Source organism: Mya arenaria, chromosome 1 (genome assembly GCF_026914265.1).
Source record: "Mya arenaria isolate MELC-2E11 chromosome 1, ASM2691426v1".
NCBI classification, from domain to species: domain Eukaryota; kingdom Metazoa; phylum Mollusca; class Bivalvia; order Myida; family Myidae; genus Mya; species Mya arenaria.
The window spans coordinates 33,418,760-33,439,451 of NC_069122.1; the positions used below are offsets into that span (position 1 = coordinate 33,418,760).

Sequence of the window (20,692 nt, forward strand, 5' to 3'; positions counted from 1 at the left end):
GGTGCAAATGTCAAAAGTTCCCAGTTATTTATTATTTTCCTACTGTTTTAGTGAATTAAGGTGCAAATTTGTAACATTCCACATACAGTTTACATGATGAACAACATTATATCCATTATATTCAACAACAATATATGTGTTACATTTGTGAAGTGTGGGGTTTAAACATATATGGCATACTTGAAAAGATCCATACCAGTCCTTTTATACTGAATTTGAAGACAACTGTCTTTCCTTACCTTTAAATACACTTGCAAATACAAATACAATGAATAAAAACTGTAATGGACCCTTGTACAACAAAGTTAGTAACGTCATATGAAGTGTAAGCAAATAGAGCATACTTTTATACTTTCATACATCTGAATAATACAACAGGCCATAATATATATCTTATTAATAGACATTTGAGCAGGATTGGAAAGTACAATTACAGCATATTAATTATTTTGATGTTACATGTATACATACATTCTTCTTGCTCATGTAGGCCCTGGACAAATGTAAAGACCAGGAGGCCCTTATTGAGGAGCTGCAGGGACCACTGGAAAGACTGAGGAAGGACGCACAGTCTGAGTTTGACAAGGTAAGACAGGAGGATCTAGGGAATCAAATACAGAGGTTGATGTTATAAAGTAAGACCTGGAAATTGTCAAATGTTTTAGACTGGTCAGATGTGCTTGGCATCCTCCCTTGTTGAAAGAGTAAATTGTTTAAACAAAGCCATTTATAGGATAAACATAAAATAAATATTCTTTCACCTATTTCTATCAGTCAGGCATCATTATGATAGAGCCTCTTCGTGTTATAATTTAATATATTATATTCCATATATGTTAACGATTGATTGTATACTGCCAGTTTAAGAAGTTTAAAGAAGAGCATGGTTTTGCTGACTACTACACCCAATCACAATACAGGGTAAAACTTGCACTCGGTAAAAAAGAGATTGGGAAATGCAGTTTTCTTGGATACAAAGACATAAACTTTACTTAATATGTGTATTTCATCTGTGAGTTTGGAAAAGATCACGGGTTGTGGCAAAATTGTGACACATTAAAGCAATAAGCCAAATGTTGCACTGGTTAATGGGTATATAGGTATACACTATAAATATTCAATTTTGATTCTATAGCGTGCAGAAAAAATTAAGCTTATGGAATCCAAGGGTCTGGGATTAAAGACAGCAGGAGTAAGCATTGCACAGCAGTCTTATGCACAATATCACAAAAATTATATATAAATGCATTTTAATACAGTTAGACATAGTGATATTACCATATAAGCTTTATTAAAAAAAAATGTTTTAAGCTGAACAAGTAAAACAGCTTGCACTTTTCATTACAAGTACATGCACTTGATATTAAACTTGACATACAATAATACACCATTTTGCTTTCAGTTAATTTTTATAATATAGCTTCAAAAGTAGATCTTGCACTGTTATAAGACATTTCACTCTAATGGACTTGTTCATGTATTTTAGGATCAGATATTGATAAAAAGAATTTTTTGTAAAGTGTGAATAAATTCTAGTTTCACTTATAAAACAATATCAAGTTTTCAAATTAAAGCTCTAATAAAAATGATTATTTAAGTGACAGAACTGTCTATTTTGCCAAAAGACATAAGTTAAATGCCATAGAAAATTGAAATATTTTAGGATTCACATATTTCTGTTCAAATAAGTAAATGCCAGTAATTGTTTGGTGTTTGTTCATAAATTTAAAGTAAGCCAAATTTCTCATTTCAACAAAGTTTAAAAAAAATGTTGCAGATATTAAATGTTTGAATGTGTCACCTTAAAGAAAATCATTGTTTTCGAACATAGTTTTACTGAAAGATATTTCTATATTTCTACGAAATTATAATTATGTAATATTTCTGTCATGTTTTCAGCATAAAATAGGTTTGTTTAATTCAACCAATCTGTTGTCTATTTGTGTATCACCATGCAAGTCCTTCACAATATGTTGTGTATAAACTTTCTGGTAAAGCAATGCTATGAGTAGGTAATAGATATAAACGCATGAAATAATTATTATTAAATAATGCGAATGAAACTGTATTGTCTGAACCGTGTCAGCACTATCTTGTTGTTATGAAATTGTTCATGTAGTTTTTTTAAAATGGAATTGTCATTCACTCTGTGTTTTTTAAATCATGAATAGAATAAAATTGTTTATTGGTATATTAATATGAGAACAATCAACAATAATATTGATTTCATACATGCCATATCCCCTGGCGGGTGATATAAATCCCCCGGAGTTTTGATCCATCCCCTGGTCTCCCGGCGGGTGATATAAATCCCCCGGAATTTTGATCCATCCCCTGGTCTCCCGGCAGGTGATAAAAATCTACCGGAATTAAAAAAATATAAATATATATGACATATAATAATTCTGTATAATGAAAAAGTATATGGCATGTATGTGATTCAGTTTATAAAAAGAAGTATCAAAGTTTAACTTTCTTGGGTCATGATTTTAATAATGAATATTATCCTATTTACTGATGTAAGTCTTCAATCAAAAGGCAATGTTTTTTTTATTGTAAATTGACACTCTTGTTTAACGATACAGTCATAATATTAATTAAAGATACATGTAAAGTTCTTTTTAAGATTGTCTATTAAAGCTGCACTCTCACAGATTGAAACATTTTGACAACTTTTTTTATCGTTTGTCGTGGAACGAGCCAATTTTTTGGAAAATGCACGTAAACCAGTGATATACAACTGCTGACAAAAAATCAGATCGCAGATTTTTATATTTAAGTTAAAAAATTGATGTTTTATGCATTTTTCTTAAACCGTTAGTAATGGTTTAAGCCATAAAACCTTAATTTTCGAACGGAAATATGAAAATCTGTGATCTGATCTTTTGTCAGCAATCTTTTATCATTGGTTTGCAGATTATTTACGCAAAAATTTGACAAAAAGAAAAAAAGTTTTAAAAACGATTTATCTGTGAAAGTGCAGCTTTCACATTCAATGTAATGAAATAGCCTTAGGCTCATTTTCCATGTTGATGTTGTGACTATGCTCGGTCCATATGCAAAGACTTGACCATAACTTAAAAAAAGATTCAGGTATTCAAATGAAAGTTTGTTTATATGTTACTACACACAAGCAAAGTTTGGGCCGTAACTCTGGCTTCTATTATTATTGTTGAGTTATGCCCCTTTGACTGAGAAGAAACAACAACAGACAAGCATAGACAACCACTTGTTGTACTCTTGTTTTAATATGCTTCATAATACTGTTTTAGTTGAACCCAAACTACAAGGCTGCCATTTTGGCCCTGGACTCCCTGAACAGACAAGACCTGGATGAGGTGAAGAGTTTCCGTGAGCCACCAGAGCTTGTGAAATATGTGGTCAATGCACTGTGTCTGCTGTATGACAAACCACAGGAGTAAGTACAACAGTAATGTTGATGTCAATAATTGATATATTAGCTTCAATGCACCTTCATATTTATATCTTCATCAGCATCATCATTGTGATCTTCATGATCATCGTCATTGTCAGCATAGTCATCATCATCATCATCATCATCATCATCATCATCATCATCATCATCTTCAGCATCATCATCATGTGACCAGCATTGTCAAATTTTTGTGTTTGGGTCATCTTTTAATTGTTGTAAACTTAACTATATATCGCCATCAGTTCTATGGTATACTTAGTAGGAATTACCCAAAATCAATTTCTAAAATATTTTTTTACTGGCTTTCTAAATTAAAATGATTGTTTCTTTTTTAGCTGGGAGAATGGGAAACTGCTACTGACCCGGGAGAATTTCGTCCAGGACCTGATCTTCTATGACAAAGACAATATACCGGAGGAGATTTTCCAGGTATGTATGTTGTCTCAGACATTGAGTGAATTGAAACTGTACACGAACCCACTTGTCTGGCTTGGTGACCAAAATGCTTGTCTGACGTACACTATTTAGTGTATGCCACAGCAAGAGCATTTCAATGACATCATTCCTCTCAAAGTTAGTTAAGGAGCCAATGTTCCAACCAGAGCTTGTCATGAGTGTCAGCAAGGTGACCGCAGGAATCTGTCAGCGGGTCCACTCTGTACAGAAGTACTCCGAGATCAATTATATTCCTTCCATTCCTTTTACTATAACATTTAACATTACAGGAGCTATCAAAGCTAGTTAAGGAGCCAATGTTCCAGCCAGAGCTTGTCATGAGTGTCAGCAAGGCCACGGCAGGGATCTGTCAGTGGGTCCACTCTGTACAGAAGTACTCGGAAATTCACAGAAACATGCAACCACGGCTGAAAAACCTGCTGGAACACGAGGAGAAATTCACAAAGGTATTGTCTTGTTGCTTCTTCCTTAATGTGTACAGATGGTAGAGCCTTCTGTCAAAATAAATATGTTGCTTTTAATTAATGGAAATTTTAAGTACTTCAAAGTAAATTAGTCCTTTTTATCAACCTGGATAGAAATGTAAGAGTTGAATACCACCTTTAACTATATGCTTTCGGTTGGTTTGCAAAGATTTTTCAGTGAAATAAAATTAATATTAAACTGTTTCAAAAAGTGAAAATATCATTTTGATATTTTTCACTGTTTTGCAATTTTAGCCCGATCTCAGTTTCAAATCATTTTTGGTGCTCACTCGGTGAAATATTTTACGATCTTGCACTGAAACAAACAATTAACCTCAAAGTATTAGCATTATTTGTATGCTTAAGTGTCCCCTAAAGTTGTAAAATTGTCTTTGTGACGCTGTCTCTTTCTCCACACAGGCCCAGGCAAAGCTTGGTCAGCTCCGTGTTGATGCTAACAGGCTGAAATCTGCCCTTGAGAGGAAAATACAGGTTCATAAGGCTGCGGTGAAGAGGGCCAAGACATTGTATAGGCAGATGCAGGTATGTTGTATTATTCCTTCATTTCAGCCTAAGTTTAGTCTATTTTTGCTACCTAAGTTTTTAGAGGTTGGGTTTTGTGTGTATTAATCTGAATAACAATAAATTTGGATTATATTCTTAAACATTCTCTAGTGACTTAAGTTCTGTTGCCATGTTAACACAGCTATTTGTTCCATTTAGACATATTCCAATAATGCAGACTTCCTATGAAATGCTTCTAAATCATTGCTCTTTTCATTCAAATAAATGAGTACATGGCTAATCACTTAATAAAACAATTAGACTGTTTACTTCAAATACGCTCTTTTTGCCAAGCTGTAAGGAAAAATTACCCAAATATACCCTTGTAACATTCTTAACTATTGCTTCAGTGGAAATATACCTGTTTCGTTATTTACAGAACATTGAGAGGAAGATATCTCGAGCTGTGAACCTCATGGAGAACATGTCCATGCAGAACTTCATGTGGAAATCTGAACTGAGGAAGGCAAAACACCAGATATTCACCGCTCCTGGGGATGCATTGATTACAGCGGCTTGTGTCTGCTATCAGGGACCTCTGTCTGACAAACTGAGGGGAGAATTACTGCAGGTATGTTATTTTAAGGTCAAAAGGTCAAGGCCATTAACATCAAGGTCACAGCCAAACACCAGATATTAACTGCCCTAGGGCACACATTGTTCACCTCTTCCTGTGTGTGCTACAAGGGACCCATGTCTGACAAACTGAAAGGAAAATTCTTGGAAGGTCAAAAGTCAAGGTCCTTGTAAAGGTCAAAGGTTAATGTCAGATAATTAAACAGCACCCTGGTGAATGCATTGAACTGCTAGTTGTTTCTGCTACCATTGACCCCTGTGTTTTAAACTGAAAGATGCATTTCAGCAGGTATGATTATATACTGAAGGGTTTTTTTATAGGTCAAGGCAAACCAGATATTTACAGTCCCTGGCCAGGCCTCACTGTAGTTTGTACATGCTACTAATAATAGGGTTCTTTCTGATCAGTTGTTAAACCAGACAACTTAGTACTGAGAAAGCAAGTTAAAACTTTGGATTTGCACATCTCCTATTGGTTACATTCTTTACAACCAAACCCAAATACTATGTTGTACTGTAACCTCACTCCCAAAGACTGGTTTGACAGATGTTTACTAGGAAATTTCATTACACTATGACTAAAGACCAGGAATTGTATCCATGTAGTAGAAGCAAAACAATTATGTTGTCCATTGTTATAACCTTACCTCTGTTTGTAGAACTGGTTAAACATATGTAAGCGGAGCATCTTTATATTTCCCAAGGCTAAGGGCCAAGATCTGTACCTTATGGCTAATGGGCTGGACAGCCTGTTATTATGTTAGAAAATATATTCATAATCATCATCTTTCCTCTGTTCATAGGACTGGTTAGACAGATGTAAGCAGGGCAACTTCACACTGCCCAAGTCTATAGGCCAGGAAGTGTACCCTCTGGCTAACGGGTCTGACAGCCTGTTTGCCTTCGAGAAACAGAAGGACCGAGATTCCATCAGTGATGCGTCTAGCTCGGTGGAGACACAGAGTGAGAGTGGCATGCCTGCACTGCCCCAGGTCAAGACTTTCAGGTATGTTCTTATACTAATTTCTTTCAGAGCTATTCCAGTAAAACATATGACCGCTGGGGGGAAGGCAATTATTTAAATAGTGTATAGGTGGGTGTCTTTTTTTTTAATAATTTGAACCTAACAAGGGTAAATTTGTTTCTGTGGGGGGGGGGCATAATTTTAAAGTGCCTTCTCCCTCAGGGGCTATAGGTTTAAATGGAATAGACCCCAGCTTTATTGAAATGAAAGCTTTATTGAGACGAAAGCTCATAGCTTACAGAATCACACTGGAGTGTTTTCTGTGTCAAATCTAATACTCATGATGTCCTTTTTGAGAGGCCATAAAAACTGTTCCCTGGTGACGATCAAACCTACAACCTCTTTGGTGATAGGTGGATACTTACTTATATACCAGTAGACAACTCCCACCCTTTAGAACTCTCAATTTGTCGTTAATTTTTAAGAGATTCTTGCAAAATTTAATATTCTAGAGAATTGCCTCCATTAACAGCCAAGTGATGAATACTTTACAAGACTTACAGAATCTATGATTTAAACAACATTTTCTGAAGATGTTTTTTTTAGCAATACCATGAACCTTCATCATTGCACTGTTTTTAACTTTAAATGTTAACTACTTCTGCTGAAGAGCAGGCCTGACTGGAGCAAGTACAACAAAACAAGTATATAACTTTCAATCAAGAAAAATCAAATTTAAATCCAGGTCATAGGGACATAAATTATATGTCCAACTTCTTCAGGTACCAGCCAGTTGTGTATGACACCAGCAAATACTACAAGTCTGAGCTGAAACGTCATGGGAGTGTGGAATATGAACCTCCAAGTAATGACATGGAAGATTCTGATGATGAAGAGGAACAAAGTCTTCTGATGACCAGGAATGCTTACACACTACAGGTAGGTTGGAGGGCGGTTATTTACATTTTGTAGCGCTGATTGAAGATAAGTGACATGAAAGCATAGAGTAAAGGCTTATAAGTTAAAACATGTAAGATTCTAATGACAAGGAGCAATAAAACTTCCTGATGACCTGGAATGCTTACACACTACAGTTAGGTTGGGGTCCAGCTGGTTATATACATTTTGTTGTCCTAAATTGAATTTAAATGTCATAGAAGGGTAGAGAAAGAGCTTACGAGAAGATGACAAGGAGGAACAAAACTTTCTGATGATATAAGGAACGCTTACACACTATAGGTAGATGGGACTAATGGGATGTTGAATTGAGCTGCTGGCAATTGGGGACAATTCTACTCATGACCCTTACTAGTTTCAGAATATTTTCCTGGTGTGTGTGAGCTGTTATAAGTAAATGGTTTTAAAAGTTGTAAATATATATTAAACCTTCAAATTATAGGACATCCTCAGTGACTTTGATGAGCTGAGCACATGGCGACTGGAGGGCCTCCCTACAGACCTCCACTCTGTCCAGAATTCCCTCTTAATGCGTGTGAGCTGCTATAATCGCAAACACTGCTGGCCCCTGCTTATTGACCCCGATAACCAGGCAGAAACATGGGTCAAGGCCATACAGACTAGCAGGAATATCTTCTCAGAGAAAGACGTCACTGATGGAGATGAAAGTGATTATCTTGGTGGGTTAGAGTTACAGTTCTATATTGGATAAGATAAGAATTTAAACCTGGATGAAAATCATACTAGAATCATTATTGGTCTATTGATAACTATGGTATTTGGTGATTCCAGAACAGAAAAAATAACCACTTTTCATTTCACATGCTTATGCAGGTATTTATAAACATATCATACTACTAATAGTATGATTGCTATCTGTTATTATTATTCTATAGTTAATAATGAAGTTTCATGATTCAATTTGATTTGAATTAGTAAATTTAAAGTATCTGCATACATTGTACCACTAAAACAACAATATTTATCTCACTGTTTCCCCAGACCTGCCCCCAGTCCCAGTCTCTGAAGAGAAAGATGAGGGCTCCCCATCACCGCCCCCCAGTAGAGGGACTGGCATCACGTTCTCTGACTACACCGTGGAGTACCCGCCCGATGATGAATCCACTCGGAGGTCTAGCACTACCAACACTTACACCAACACAGACTACACTAAGAGGTGAGTAATACAGCCATAGTTGGCAACCTCGTTACTTTATTCTGTTTACACTACATTGTTACTGTAAAATTGACGAAAACTCTTCTTAATAACATGTTTAAATTTGATACTGACTTCAACTTAGAAGATTAACCATGACATCGTACATGGGCTTTGTTACTAATATTGAAAAGAACACACAATGGGCCGATTGTTCAGAACATTGTTAAAGTTAACTATGTTGTTAACTGAATCGTTGTTAACTTTCAAATCTGTTATACTCCAAAAAAGTGTCATGGACACACAATTGATTGTGACAAATATTGAAATAACTGATTCAGCTATGCTTCTTATATCTGAATATATGAGTACATAATAAAATATATCACCTTTTAAAGGTTACAACCATACCGTTAACAAAGTTGTTAACTTTTACGATGTTTTTAACAAGCGGTCCAATGTATTTTCATGGCTTAGAATCTGAACAGGTCCCCTTTCTGCACCAAGGTATCTGTCTCATTCACTGTACATTATAACGAGGTTTTCGCTGCTTAATCTGCCATGTTACTAAACGAAGCAGATCTTGATGGTATACCAGGAGTATCTGACTATATAGCACTATTCTACACTGTCAGTAGTCATGGCAAAGTCAAATGACCACAAACAGGTCCAGGGTTCAATTCCTTAGGTTCGACTGTCTTTCCTGATATAAAACCTGCCTTGCGCTCATTTTTCAAGGGTTAAAGATATTGGAAAACATGGAATACTTTATAGTACGTGCTGAGTACTGATTTAACCCCCTTGTCAATATTTCAGGGACGGTTCAAGACTATCATTTGAGAGTGAGCAGCTCAGACCTGTGACCTCAGTGACGGCAAGCTGGGAGGCCTATAGTCTACACCCGGACTCCAGTATAGAACACCCGGAACACAACCTGTGGATCATAGAGGCAGATGACCCCATGTTGGACAGCAGGCTTATCAACGCCATTGTCCATGGTAGGTTTAGCAGTTCACTATTCTTGGTTGCTTATCCTTTATCTTGAATTAGTTTTTAGCTTCAGTTCAGAAAACAAATGAGGTATTGTCATACAAGTAGCTATAGTGCAAAAACATCATCTACAAAACTGTTAAAGATATTCAAATGAAACTTGGTTCACATGTTGCAAGGGACTATAAGCTCAGGTGGCAAGGCCCTTAACTCTGGCTTGAAATAATTGTAGAGTTATGATTCATGTTCAGTCAAAATACATAAAAGCAGATGATTGTTAGTGTTTGCTCTGCAACTCTTTTGTTAAGTCATGGCTTAGAGGAAGAATATTTATAATGTACTGTTGGTATAACAAATCAAGTTTACTTCAAAACCATGTTAGAAAAATATTCATGTTAACACATAGGTACTCATCATGTCCAGCTGATCAAGAAGTAAAGTTCTGTGTATCTCATAGAAGAATATTCAAAGTCTTGTTACTTTTGAAAATTATTTCATCAATTAAAACCTACTTTTTCAGGAGTAACAGTGCTAATCACTCACCTTGAGCGTAAACCCATCGACCCTCTGTTCCGAGGCCTTCTACTGAAGCATTTCTATGTGGACAAAGATGGGAACAAGGTTGTCCGGGTGGGCAACTACGAGTTCCAGTATCACCCCAACTTCTGCCTGTATCTGTCCACCTCTGTGCCTCTCTTCCTTAAAGGTGAGGTTGATGATTGCTTCGCCAGCAATCATTACTGCAGACAATATTGAAACGAAATTTATAGTATAAAGAAGAAACGATTCCAAAAGCACTTTAAAGAGCCATTCACTTTTCTATTTTGACACATTTAACACATAGGGGAGGGTTTCAAACTTTTGTGTTGATAAACAGTAGGAAAAAATATCTTCTTGGCATTGGACCTCATGTTATACTCTTAAGTTAACTTACTATGTATGTGTATAACTACCTGTTACACAAGGTCATACTTTTCCATTTACCATTACATAATGGCCCAATACAGATGAGTATAATTGAAATGGCCCTGGGAAAATATATATGGCTCCAAAAGTTCTTAACCATACTTATCCATTTACCATTACAGGAGATGGCCTCTTTAATCAATATGTCCCTAACTGACGAGGTCAATATCAGCTATTTGTTAACCTGCTTTATTACAGGGGATGGCCTTCATAATGGGCCATTTCACTGAATGTGTATAATCAACATGGCCCTCAGTGATGAAGCCATTATCAATTATTTGCCCCTCGGCAATAGTAACAAGTTGTTAGCATTTCTTTTTCATGTGTTATTACAGGGGATGGCCTTCATAACGTGCCAATTCACCGGATGTGTATAATCAACATGGCCCTCAGTGATGAGGCCATCATCAACTACCTGCTTCATGAGACCATGAGAGTTGAGCGTAAGGAGTTTGAAGGACAGAAAAGGTCGAACGAGAATGACATCATACGACACAGGCAGAAACTCGCACAGGAACATGTAAAGTGTTTTGAGCTTACTTTATTCATAATTTATGAGCTTAGTAAGGATAAACTAGTTTGCTTTTCATGTGTTGATTGCTCTAAAGTGCGGCAAAAAATATTTGATAATGGGCCTTGAGAGAATAGGATGAATGATCTATTTTAATATAGTTAAGATTAAATTTAATGAATGGGTTTTGCTGTGGTACTTTCAGTCTTGTCAGAAATATTTATGCAAGTTTCAAAATTTGCATTGAAGGAGAATAGTAACTTAAATTTATTTATTTATTGTTCAATTAAGAGTGAGATAGGTTAAGTGTTATACCTTTCTGCCACTCATCAAAGAAGCCCCACCAGTGTACTTTCTCATGGCCTCTCAAAAAGGTCATAATTACTGGTTTCTACCTTAGAAACAAAACTGAGAGTGATTTATATTAGCTTACAGTTGTTTTCACAATCAAGCTTAAATAAAATAGTTTGAACTAAAGTAGTTAGTATAGAAAATGGCTCTTTGATTTTCTATTGAATTTTCCATTGTACCACTTTGCAGGAGATGATCCGAGAGAAGACATTAAACCTATTTGGACCAATCCTGGAAGACCAGACAATGCTGGACTCTCTGATCAACTGTCAGAAAGAAGTGGAGAGGAACAAGATGATCTTGGAGGTAAGATTAAATGAAACCCATGATGAGATTGCGTGTTGCGCACAAGACCCAGGTCTATAACTCAAAAGGTCAAGGTCACTCTTAGAGGTCAAAGGTTGAATGTGATCTTTGTCTGGGCTGTATCTTGACCATGCATTATAGCATTTTCAAGTAAAAACTTGCAATGAAGGCTCACTATAATGAGGCAGCCTGTCATGCACAAGACCCAGGTCTATAACTCAAAGGTAAAGGGCTAAGTTTGAAATAATCTTAGTCTAGGCTGTATCTTGACCATGCATTATAGCATTTTCAAGAAAACTTGCAATAAAGGCTTACTATAATGAGGCATGTCACACACAAGACCCAGGTATGTACCTGAAAGATCAAGCCTAGAGGTCAAAGGTTGAAATTCTCCTTGTCCGGGCTGTATCTTGACCATGCATTGTAGGATTTTCAAAAAACTGTCCAATGTCAAAATTAGTACTGTTGATAGGACTGGTCTCGACTGAACCTTCTCAAGACAGTATTTTTTAATACTGACTCTTATGTTCATTCACTCAGATATGTTGAAAAATAACAAATATATGACACAAAGATAATTATAATATAATTCTGAATATAAAAGTAATATTGGCTTATTTTCACCACTTATATGCAAGCAGCCATGTTGAACAGCCTAGTCTGTGCATGACCATCAATTGACTTCAATCTTTTACAGGAGACGCGTTACATGGGCGACCACTTGGAAGAGAAGTTTTCCCACTACGTTCCCATGATCATGCAGGCCGCCATGTTGTATAGCATCATACAGCGAATGTCCATCCTACACTCATACTACTACATGCCCTTCTATAAGTTTGTGGAGATGTTTACAGGGGTCATCAAGGCCAGGGACAGAGGCAAAGGAACACAGGGTAAGTTACTCTGTTAATTCTAATTGTCGTGTGGTGTAGTGGTATAGGTGTTTGTCCTTCTCCAAAGAAGTCATGTGATCAAGCCCTATTTGGGGAACTTCCACATGGCCTGATAAAATGGACACCAGCAGCCAGCTGTATAAAACTGGTTATTTTTTTTTGTTTTGGTCAGAGTTATCAAAAAAAAAAACAAGGCACTGATTGGTCGATAATTTATCAAATAAAAACTAGTAACCAAAATATTGCAATAGCAGTCAATTGTATAAAACATTGATAAGTTGTCAAGTCTTTATTCTTAAGCTAGTAATTATTGGTTAAAAATTGACCAACCAATAAGCATTGCTAATTTTGACCAAACCAAAGAATTAACCAGTTACAGTCCAACCTTGGCTTGAATTTTTTGAGGAAAATAGACTTCAGCATAATGAGATTTCCCCATGTTTGTGTTAAAATATTATAAACTTAACTAATGATCCTTAATAGCTTAAGCTGATTTGAAATGGACACAAGCATGTAAGCCCAGTTTGGGTTGAACCTGGGACCTGTTACACCAGAGACATACACCTTTACATCTTATCCAACTTACCCTCTTTAATTAGTTTGATTGGTTTACCATTGGGTTACCTGTTGGTTGATCTTTTTGTGTTACTGTTGGGTTTACAGTGTGGTTAATTTCAAGTAAAATAATATGCAACATACATCACGGTATAAATGTAAGTTATAATGTAACTTATACATGTATATCTTTCAACCTGTTGTTCTACCTATATCAGGAGCCCCAGCATCCAGAGCAAAGGAGCTGTCCGATGCCGTCTACTCCAATGTCTTCAAGTATGTCTCCATGATGATGTTTGAACGACACTTCCTTCTGCTACAGGTATGTGAACATTGGCTTTTCCCTTGTATTGGTGAAGGGAAAGTGGATGTAGATTTGTTTTCCTTTTAAGTCTAATATACAAACAGTGTATCCTAAAAGCACAAGGTCAGTGTGCCTGATGGTGGCAAACTTCGTAAGTCCCCAATGAAATTGATAATCCTTTTTTTAAATCAAACAATTGATAACATTTTCCCATTGACTTAACAAAAGAATTGTGGATAAAACAATGCACAGGGCCTCAAATTCGAAAATCAATGATTGGCAAAATGCAGCTACCGTTATCGATATAGATGTCTTAATTAAGTTCTAGGGTTTTGCACTTTTTTTCTAGGTTTAAGTATTTAAAATGAGGAACCCTGTACAATTCAAGTCCTTTATTTTATATTGCAAAGAATTATCAATCATTAAGACTTATGTTTCTTGAATGTTGAAAATGTTTAATGTACTGCAAGTGTTAAACAGTATTTCTAACACTTCATTGTAGATTCTTTGAGTATAATGCCTATTTACTGTGATTTCTAGTGTCTGGTTGCCCTGGAGAGGCTGCGGCTCAACAAGAAGGCCTCCAACAAGGAACTGGGCATCTTCCTGAATGGCTTTGACAAACAGGGCGTAGAGGAGGCTGCGTTACAGGACAAAAGGCCGGATTGGATAGACCCACATGTAAGTTTAAGCACTTTTTTCTTAACAAAGAAGTAGTCACTGTGTACAATGAAAAATAGGTTTATAAGGATCTTTGTAAAGAGGTCAGAAAGACAGGAAACATCAGATTTAACTCAACAAGGTCACTGTTGAAGAAACAAGTCAAGTACATGTACAAGTGTAGTGTGATCATATTTGTGTTATAAATGATGACTCAAATCTCTGTTCCAGGCATGGGTTGAGTGTCTGGTCCTAGAGCAGGTCCATCACGCCTTCCACGGCCTGCGGAGATCCCTTATTGCCAATTCTGAACAGTGGAAGGAATACTTTCAGGTATGCATTTTCTTACTGATGTCATTGATATAAACCACAACCCTAGTGCTCCACTAAAAGGTTACACCACACCAATATCAGTAACAAATTTGTGGTTGAAACTTGAAGGGTCTTCCAGTGATATGAAAGTGCTAGAACCTTAAAGTATTTCATGCAGAATTTCAATACCCTGTGGCTCTTATGAATGCTGTACCAGGCACGATTATACAAAACCTGCCAGAACTGTCCAGAGTGATATTAAATACATTAAAGATGAGCATAACAACAACCTTTTGTATAAAATGAAGTCTCACGTAAAACATCTGTATATTTTAGCATCCTGTAGCTCTGATGAACACTATACTCGGCACGCCCATGCACTACTTGTTCATCTTCCAGAAAGGTCTTTGTAGAGTTATTGAATACAATACAGATCAGCATGGCAACCAAGAGAAAAAGTCTCACATTATACATTTGTACATTTCAGCATCCTGTAGCCCTGATGAACACTGTACCAGGCACAACCATGCAGGACCTGTTCATCTTCCAGAAATGTCTTCTCTGGAGATTTGCCTGTCCACACAGGGTAAGATTTATAAACTTGTTTGTTTCCTAAAAAAAGAAGAAATGTTTTCCCCATGTTGCCAGAAACAATTCACGCATTCATAGTAGGGGCCATAACTCTTGCTTTTGGGTTATGATTATTAAGTTATGCCCCTTTTTGACTGAAAAAAAGAAGAACAGAAGAAGTGTTGGCTTTCGCTCCGCAGCAGCCTTGTTGTTTAGAAGTTTGAGATTATTGTAAAAATAACACATGCTTCATGAAGATGGACTCTGCATTCAGTTGCTTTTGGTTGCTAGCTTACAACTAGATGAGGTCGGGTAGTTATATTCTGGTACTTAGAATTTATGTCTTGATTATGTCAGAGTAAAGTCTGATCTCTAATATACTGGTAAAAAAACAGTGAGTATGAAATATTCTTGAAGTGTGTCAAGCCTTGGTCATGTACCGTATGGTATGCTGACCAGTATAATTTGGACCTCTATAACTTACGTAAAGTTTAAGTACATGCTATTTATCTTTCCTTTTATATTTTCTTTTCAAAACTTGCTGAGATAGTCAGGCCCAGTGGTCGAAATTAACAAAAACGCACAAGCCCTGCACTAGTAATATGTCTTCCGGGCTTGCTTAAATTCTGAATAATATATAGCAGGGCTTGTTCAAAAATTTGATGCCAAGCAAGAGAATAAGATTTCTGGCTTGTTAAGCCAAAAGTCTTATTTCGATGACTGCGGGCCCTGTTGCTCTTTGAGCTGGGCAGTATCTGTACAGGCCTGGACCACTACAACATTTGCACAGGATGCATGTGTAGGATTGCTTTCACTGTATGACATATACATATCTGTTACAGCTTGCTGAAGTATGTCAGGCCCTGATCCTGTTTGAGCTGGGTAGTATCCGTACCGTCCCGGACCACTACAACATACGGGAGGTCTATGACTGCACGTCCAGCACCACACCGGTCGTGTTTGTACTGCCCAATGACAAACAGGACATGGAGGCTTCGGAGGCAACCAAAGGTGAACATATAAAAAAGTGTTGGTTGAAAATACACAAGATGTTGAGAGTGGTTGAGTAGTAGAATTATCTGCCTCTAAAATAAAGGGCAATAGATTCAAGGCCCACCTGAGGGGCACATTCTTTGGTCTTCTCAAAAAGTACATCCATACTGATCTTAACCAATGCAATGAACCTCAGAGTGATTTGAATCAGCATATAGTATTCAAATTGAGTTGAAATGAATTAGTAAAATCTAAATGCACAAAGTTGAGATTTGTATCATGCCTATCAAAATCTGTTATTCCAAAACCTGTGTGAATGTTTGTTCTGTGTGATGTTGAATCATGTCTTAAAACAGATTTTTATGTATTCATAATCAATTAATTTTGTTTCTTAAGCAATTTGTTTACATTTTCATGTTTTTAAAAGGACAACCCCTACAACCAAATCAATTTTTCCAAATGGTTAGATATAGAATTGTATGCCATTCTATACGCTAGACAAAAAGCATGTAGCTTTGTTGTTGTTTTTTGCGCTGTTTCTGATTTTTTAACTAATTATTGCTGAGGCCTATATTTAGCTCATCTGGCTTGAAGACAAAAAGTTGAGCCTTAGTGATAGCCTTGGGGTTTCATTGTCTTCTATGTAGTTGTGCAAAATCTAATTTTATCCATAACTAAAAAATGTTGAACATATTGAGATAAAACTTGGTACATATGCTGCCCAAAACAATACACACATTAATGTAGCAAAGCATATAACTCTAGGATCAATAATAAGTTATGCCTTTTGATTGACTGAAAACAAAACACAGTGCTGGCATTCACTTTGTGGGGCTCTTTCTTTCAAATAAAACATGTAAAGGCCAGGGCAGACATAATGAGAATCCAAATGTTAATATTCTTAAGCCTTAAAACATGATTATTGTCCATAATGCAGGTCTACCCTATGTGAGCCCATCCCACGAGGTGAAACGTCTTGCCAAGGAGCTGGGTATGGAGGGCAAGGTCAAGGTCATGAACTTCGGGGTGCCCGGGCAGGTCGCTGAGGCGAAACAAGCTGTGGAAGACTGTATAAACACTGGAAATTGGCTACTGCTACAAAACTACCACCTTGCAGAGGAACCAGAGCCAGACTTCTTCCAGTTACTCAAAGTAAGGGTGTTTATTCACTAGGCAGTATATTGAATTCCTAATAGGGCATGACTGTATAAACGCTGGCTCCTTTGACAGATGTCAGAACTACTACCTTATAATGGAGGTAGAGCTAAACTTCTTCCAGTTTTTCAAGGTATTAAATAATGCATTAAGTTTTATCATGTGATCATGTATAAATTAGTCCCTTTGGTTTTCAACTTATCCAAGATCGCAGTGTAGATGCGCTCTTCTGATTTCAAGATGGCTGGAATAAGCATTTGTTCATATCAATTTTTTTTTAGCTGAAATCAACTTTCACCAAGATTCTCTAAACACATCTTTGAGGTTTGTAAGAGGGCTTACCCCCACAGAAATTTCTTTTCTCTGTTATTTAATGAACAAATTTTCCCCTTCCAGGAGATTGTGTACACAAAATGGCAGAAAAAGAGGGATCAACATGAGTACTCTTCAAGCCAGCATGACGACCAGGTCACGCTTGTGGCCCCATCCAGGGCCTCAAGGACCACTGCCGAGCTCAAGATAGCAGATACATTCCGTCTCTGGATCACCACACAGTCCGATATTGGCAGACTCATACCAGGTATAGAAATGTGGAATATTTGACATTAAATTGATCTAGGTTGGATTATTGTTTACGAACATAAAGTCAGGGAAAAATAAAAGATGCAACTTGATTAAAAAAATAACCAGGGAACTGGGTCGTTTCAAAAAGATGTCTTAATCGTAAATATTAGGCTTCTTAAAAGTGCTCATGGACACTTGTAAAGTGAAGGGCAGAATCTATGTGATAAATGGTCGTACATTATTTGAATTGAAACACAGTTAAGGTCAAAAACAGGGTTGTGCCTAGAAATTTATGATCTTAAGCCTTGCAATGATTATTGGAATGCGGCCCAGATGGACATATAAAATTTTGAGGTACATGTATGATTTAAAGTTGGGTACTATTTCTTTGATTTTTTACCACTTCAATACGTTGGTGTGGGGTGGTATTAAGTACAGAGGTCAATGAGGCATAAGTTATATTCAATTGATCAAGGCGTAAGCAACAGCAGAGAGCACTAGTAACTTTTTGCTTAGTCATTCCACTTTTACTTCTTTACAAAATGAAATGATTATAAACAAAAATTCCTCTTTTCTTCCCTAGGAGTGTTGGTACAGCATGGTATCAAGGTGACGGCAGAGAGCACAGGGAACTTCAAGTCCACACTACTCAAGTCATACCGCTCTGTAGCCTTCCTACTGAACAACTTTCAGCTCTCCCAAGAGGAGGTAAATGTTGTTGTTCTTAAGAATTATAAAATAATTTGAATAACATGATATTGAATTTATTTAACATTTCCAGCAAATGAAATCACTTATCTGCTACTGTTGTATACAAAGCATGAGGTATTAATAGGAAAAATATGGGTAATAGACCTGATGTCTTATATTTGCTCTTTGCTATGAAATTTTTTATTCTTGCTATGTCCACTCCAACTTTCTGAATCCTTCAGATTTTCAGATCTGTTCTAACTATTACTTTGTCTTAAAAAAAATCATGTAAAATTCGGAAACATTTTTAAAAAATGGTAAAAGTGAAGATTAAACGGTAATAATTCTTATACGTAACAAACCAGATTGACACAGTTAACCTTCATTCCTGCTTTGGGAACCAAAATAAATGAATTATTTGGCTAAGATAATAGTAACTTACAAGCAGTACAGGAAAAAAAGAGTAAAATATATCAATGAAACTAAATGAATTTCTTACAATGATTCTATACATCAGTTTAGTCCGTAAAGTCCACTTTATTTACTTGCAGACGTCAAATGACAAGATGGCCAGGATCATGCCTCTGGCCCTGCTCCATTCCTTGTTGCTGCAACAGTGTTACTATGGCAATGGAGTGTTCAACACCCATCACCACTGGTCACTCACTGACCTTGCCATGGCCGTAGATGTGTATAAGAAGGTAAGTGTTACTATGGCAACAGAAAGTGTGACTTTGGCAATGGAGTGTTTGACACACACCACCACTGGTCACTCACTGACCTTGCCATGGCTGTAGATGTGTATAAGAAGGTAAGTGTTACTATGGCAACAGTAATTGTAACTATGGCAATGGAGTGTTTGACACACACCACCACTGGTCACTCACTCACCTTGCCATGGCCGTAGATGTGTATAAGAAGGTAAGTGTTACTTTGGCAACAGTAATTGTAACTATGGCAATAGAGTGTTCTGCACACACCACGACTGGTCTTTCTGCCATGGCTGTAGATTTGTATAAGAAGGTAAGTTATACTATGGCAACAGTAATTGTAACTATAGCAATGGAGTGTTCGACACACCACCACCACTGGTCCCTCACTGACCTTGCCTTGGTTGTAGATGTGTATAAGAAGGTAAGTGTTACTATGGCAAAAGAAAGTGTTACTATGGCAATGGACTTTTGAAAAACAAATTTTCATGTAGATCCTTTTTTTGATCCCCATGTAGATGATATTTGAATTGTAATGATTGATCTTTTTTTCACTATTTATGGTCAAGACTTTCTTTTATGAAATCATTCTTGGATTATTATGTTTTATTGTGCAATGATTTGTTTTATGTCACTGCCTGACTTATTGTCTCATAATACTTGATTGTCCAGGTAATGTTGCGGTGTACAGCCCGTGAGGAGATCCCCAGGCTGGTAGCTCAGACGTACACCAACCACTGTACAGACAGCACTGACCGGGCAGCAGTACAGGCTCTAGTACAGACACTTGTACAGTATGCTACCATCCCGCTAGATAAGGTATGTACATGTAGGGTTGTAACAACATAAAAGTACTGATCGTGCCATACATAAGAGCGGTCTTCTTTGTTCTTGGCTAGCCAATAATATTATATAAACACTGCGGTCTTGCAGTTTAAACTGAGAAAAGATCAATCCATTTATAATTTATTTCTTTTTGTACTTAACATGACTATTAGAATTGATTGCACAATAAAATAAAGCAATAACATTATCAAAACATAAACATAATTACATATTTATATGTACAACCAATAGCAAACTGGTTTGCAATTTTGCATATAAACAAATACATTCAGCCTGTTTGTTGCCCTGTATGTATTGTTTCACATTATACCCCCAATTTTTAAGCCATTGGCAAAATGTTTTTGATATTTGAATCTGAAATGTCCACTTAATCAGTTAATTACGCCATATATAAGTATTCTCTTATTTCTACTACCAGTTTCCCAGCCAGCCAGATGAGTCTATTGTCCGCCTTCTCCAGCGTTTACTTCACATGGACGAGGGCACATTCAACCTGAAACGCTCTATCGACTCTCTTGATGAGCTTGCTGCTCGTACATTTGGGCTCCCGGATGCTGCCGACCTGGATGTAACAGCAGAATTTAGCAGGTCTGTAAGAGCAGCATATTATAAGCTTGATATGACTGTCGTGATATTTCATGCCAAAAACAACAGGGATGGTCTTTGTTTCCAAAGCAAAGAGGTGTATTCTGTGTTTTATGAAATTTAATTACACTTCATTATTCATGAAACAAATTGAGAAT

At 36.7% G+C, this 20,692-nt stretch overlaps 1 protein-coding gene across 19 annotated transcripts in view; it reads left to right on the forward strand.

Annotated features, from left to right (window-relative positions):
• The window catches only part of LOC128230308 (dynein heavy chain domain-containing protein 1-like), a 125,523-nt gene that overhangs the window by 87,202 nt on the left and 17,629 nt on the right, over positions 1–20,692 (forward strand). For 16 of the 19 annotated variants that reach the window (XM_052942490.1, XM_052942482.1, XM_052942498.1 and 13 more), the window contains 27 exons: positions 491–586; positions 862–921; positions 3,273–3,418; positions 3,772–3,865; positions 4,162–4,338; positions 4,777–4,899; positions 5,300–5,491; positions 6,300–6,502; positions 7,243–7,399; positions 7,860–8,097; positions 8,420–8,594; positions 9,390–9,571; positions 10,084–10,269; positions 10,865–11,049; positions 11,581–11,697; positions 12,395–12,590; positions 13,364–13,467; positions 13,990–14,130; positions 14,341–14,442; positions 14,909–15,007; positions 15,834–16,002; positions 16,922–17,136; positions 17,536–17,719; positions 18,287–18,411; positions 18,945–19,094; positions 19,776–19,922; positions 20,368–20,537. In XM_052942490.1, the coding sequence (XP_052798450.1) occupies positions 491–586; positions 862–921; positions 3,273–3,418; positions 3,772–3,865; positions 4,162–4,338; positions 4,777–4,899; positions 5,300–5,491; positions 6,300–6,502; positions 7,243–7,399; positions 7,860–8,097; positions 8,420–8,594; positions 9,390–9,571; positions 10,084–10,269; positions 10,865–11,049; positions 11,581–11,697; positions 12,395–12,590; positions 13,364–13,467; positions 13,990–14,130; positions 14,341–14,442; positions 14,909–15,007; positions 15,834–16,002; positions 16,922–17,136; positions 17,536–17,719; positions 18,287–18,411; positions 18,945–19,094; positions 19,776–19,922; positions 20,368–20,537 (4,133 nt within the window). The remainder of the gene's footprint in view (positions 1–490; positions 587–861; positions 922–3,272; positions 3,419–3,771; positions 3,866–4,161; positions 4,339–4,776; positions 4,900–5,299; positions 5,492–6,299; positions 6,503–7,242; positions 7,400–7,859; positions 8,098–8,419; positions 8,595–9,389; positions 9,572–10,083; positions 10,270–10,864; positions 11,050–11,580; positions 11,698–12,394; positions 12,591–13,363; positions 13,468–13,989; positions 14,131–14,340; positions 14,443–14,908; positions 15,008–15,833; positions 16,003–16,921; positions 17,137–17,535; positions 17,720–18,286; positions 18,412–18,944; positions 19,095–19,775; positions 19,923–20,367; positions 20,538–20,692) is intronic. The other 3 variants (XM_052942555.1, XM_052942609.1, XM_052942627.1) reach the window with 1 other exon arrangement.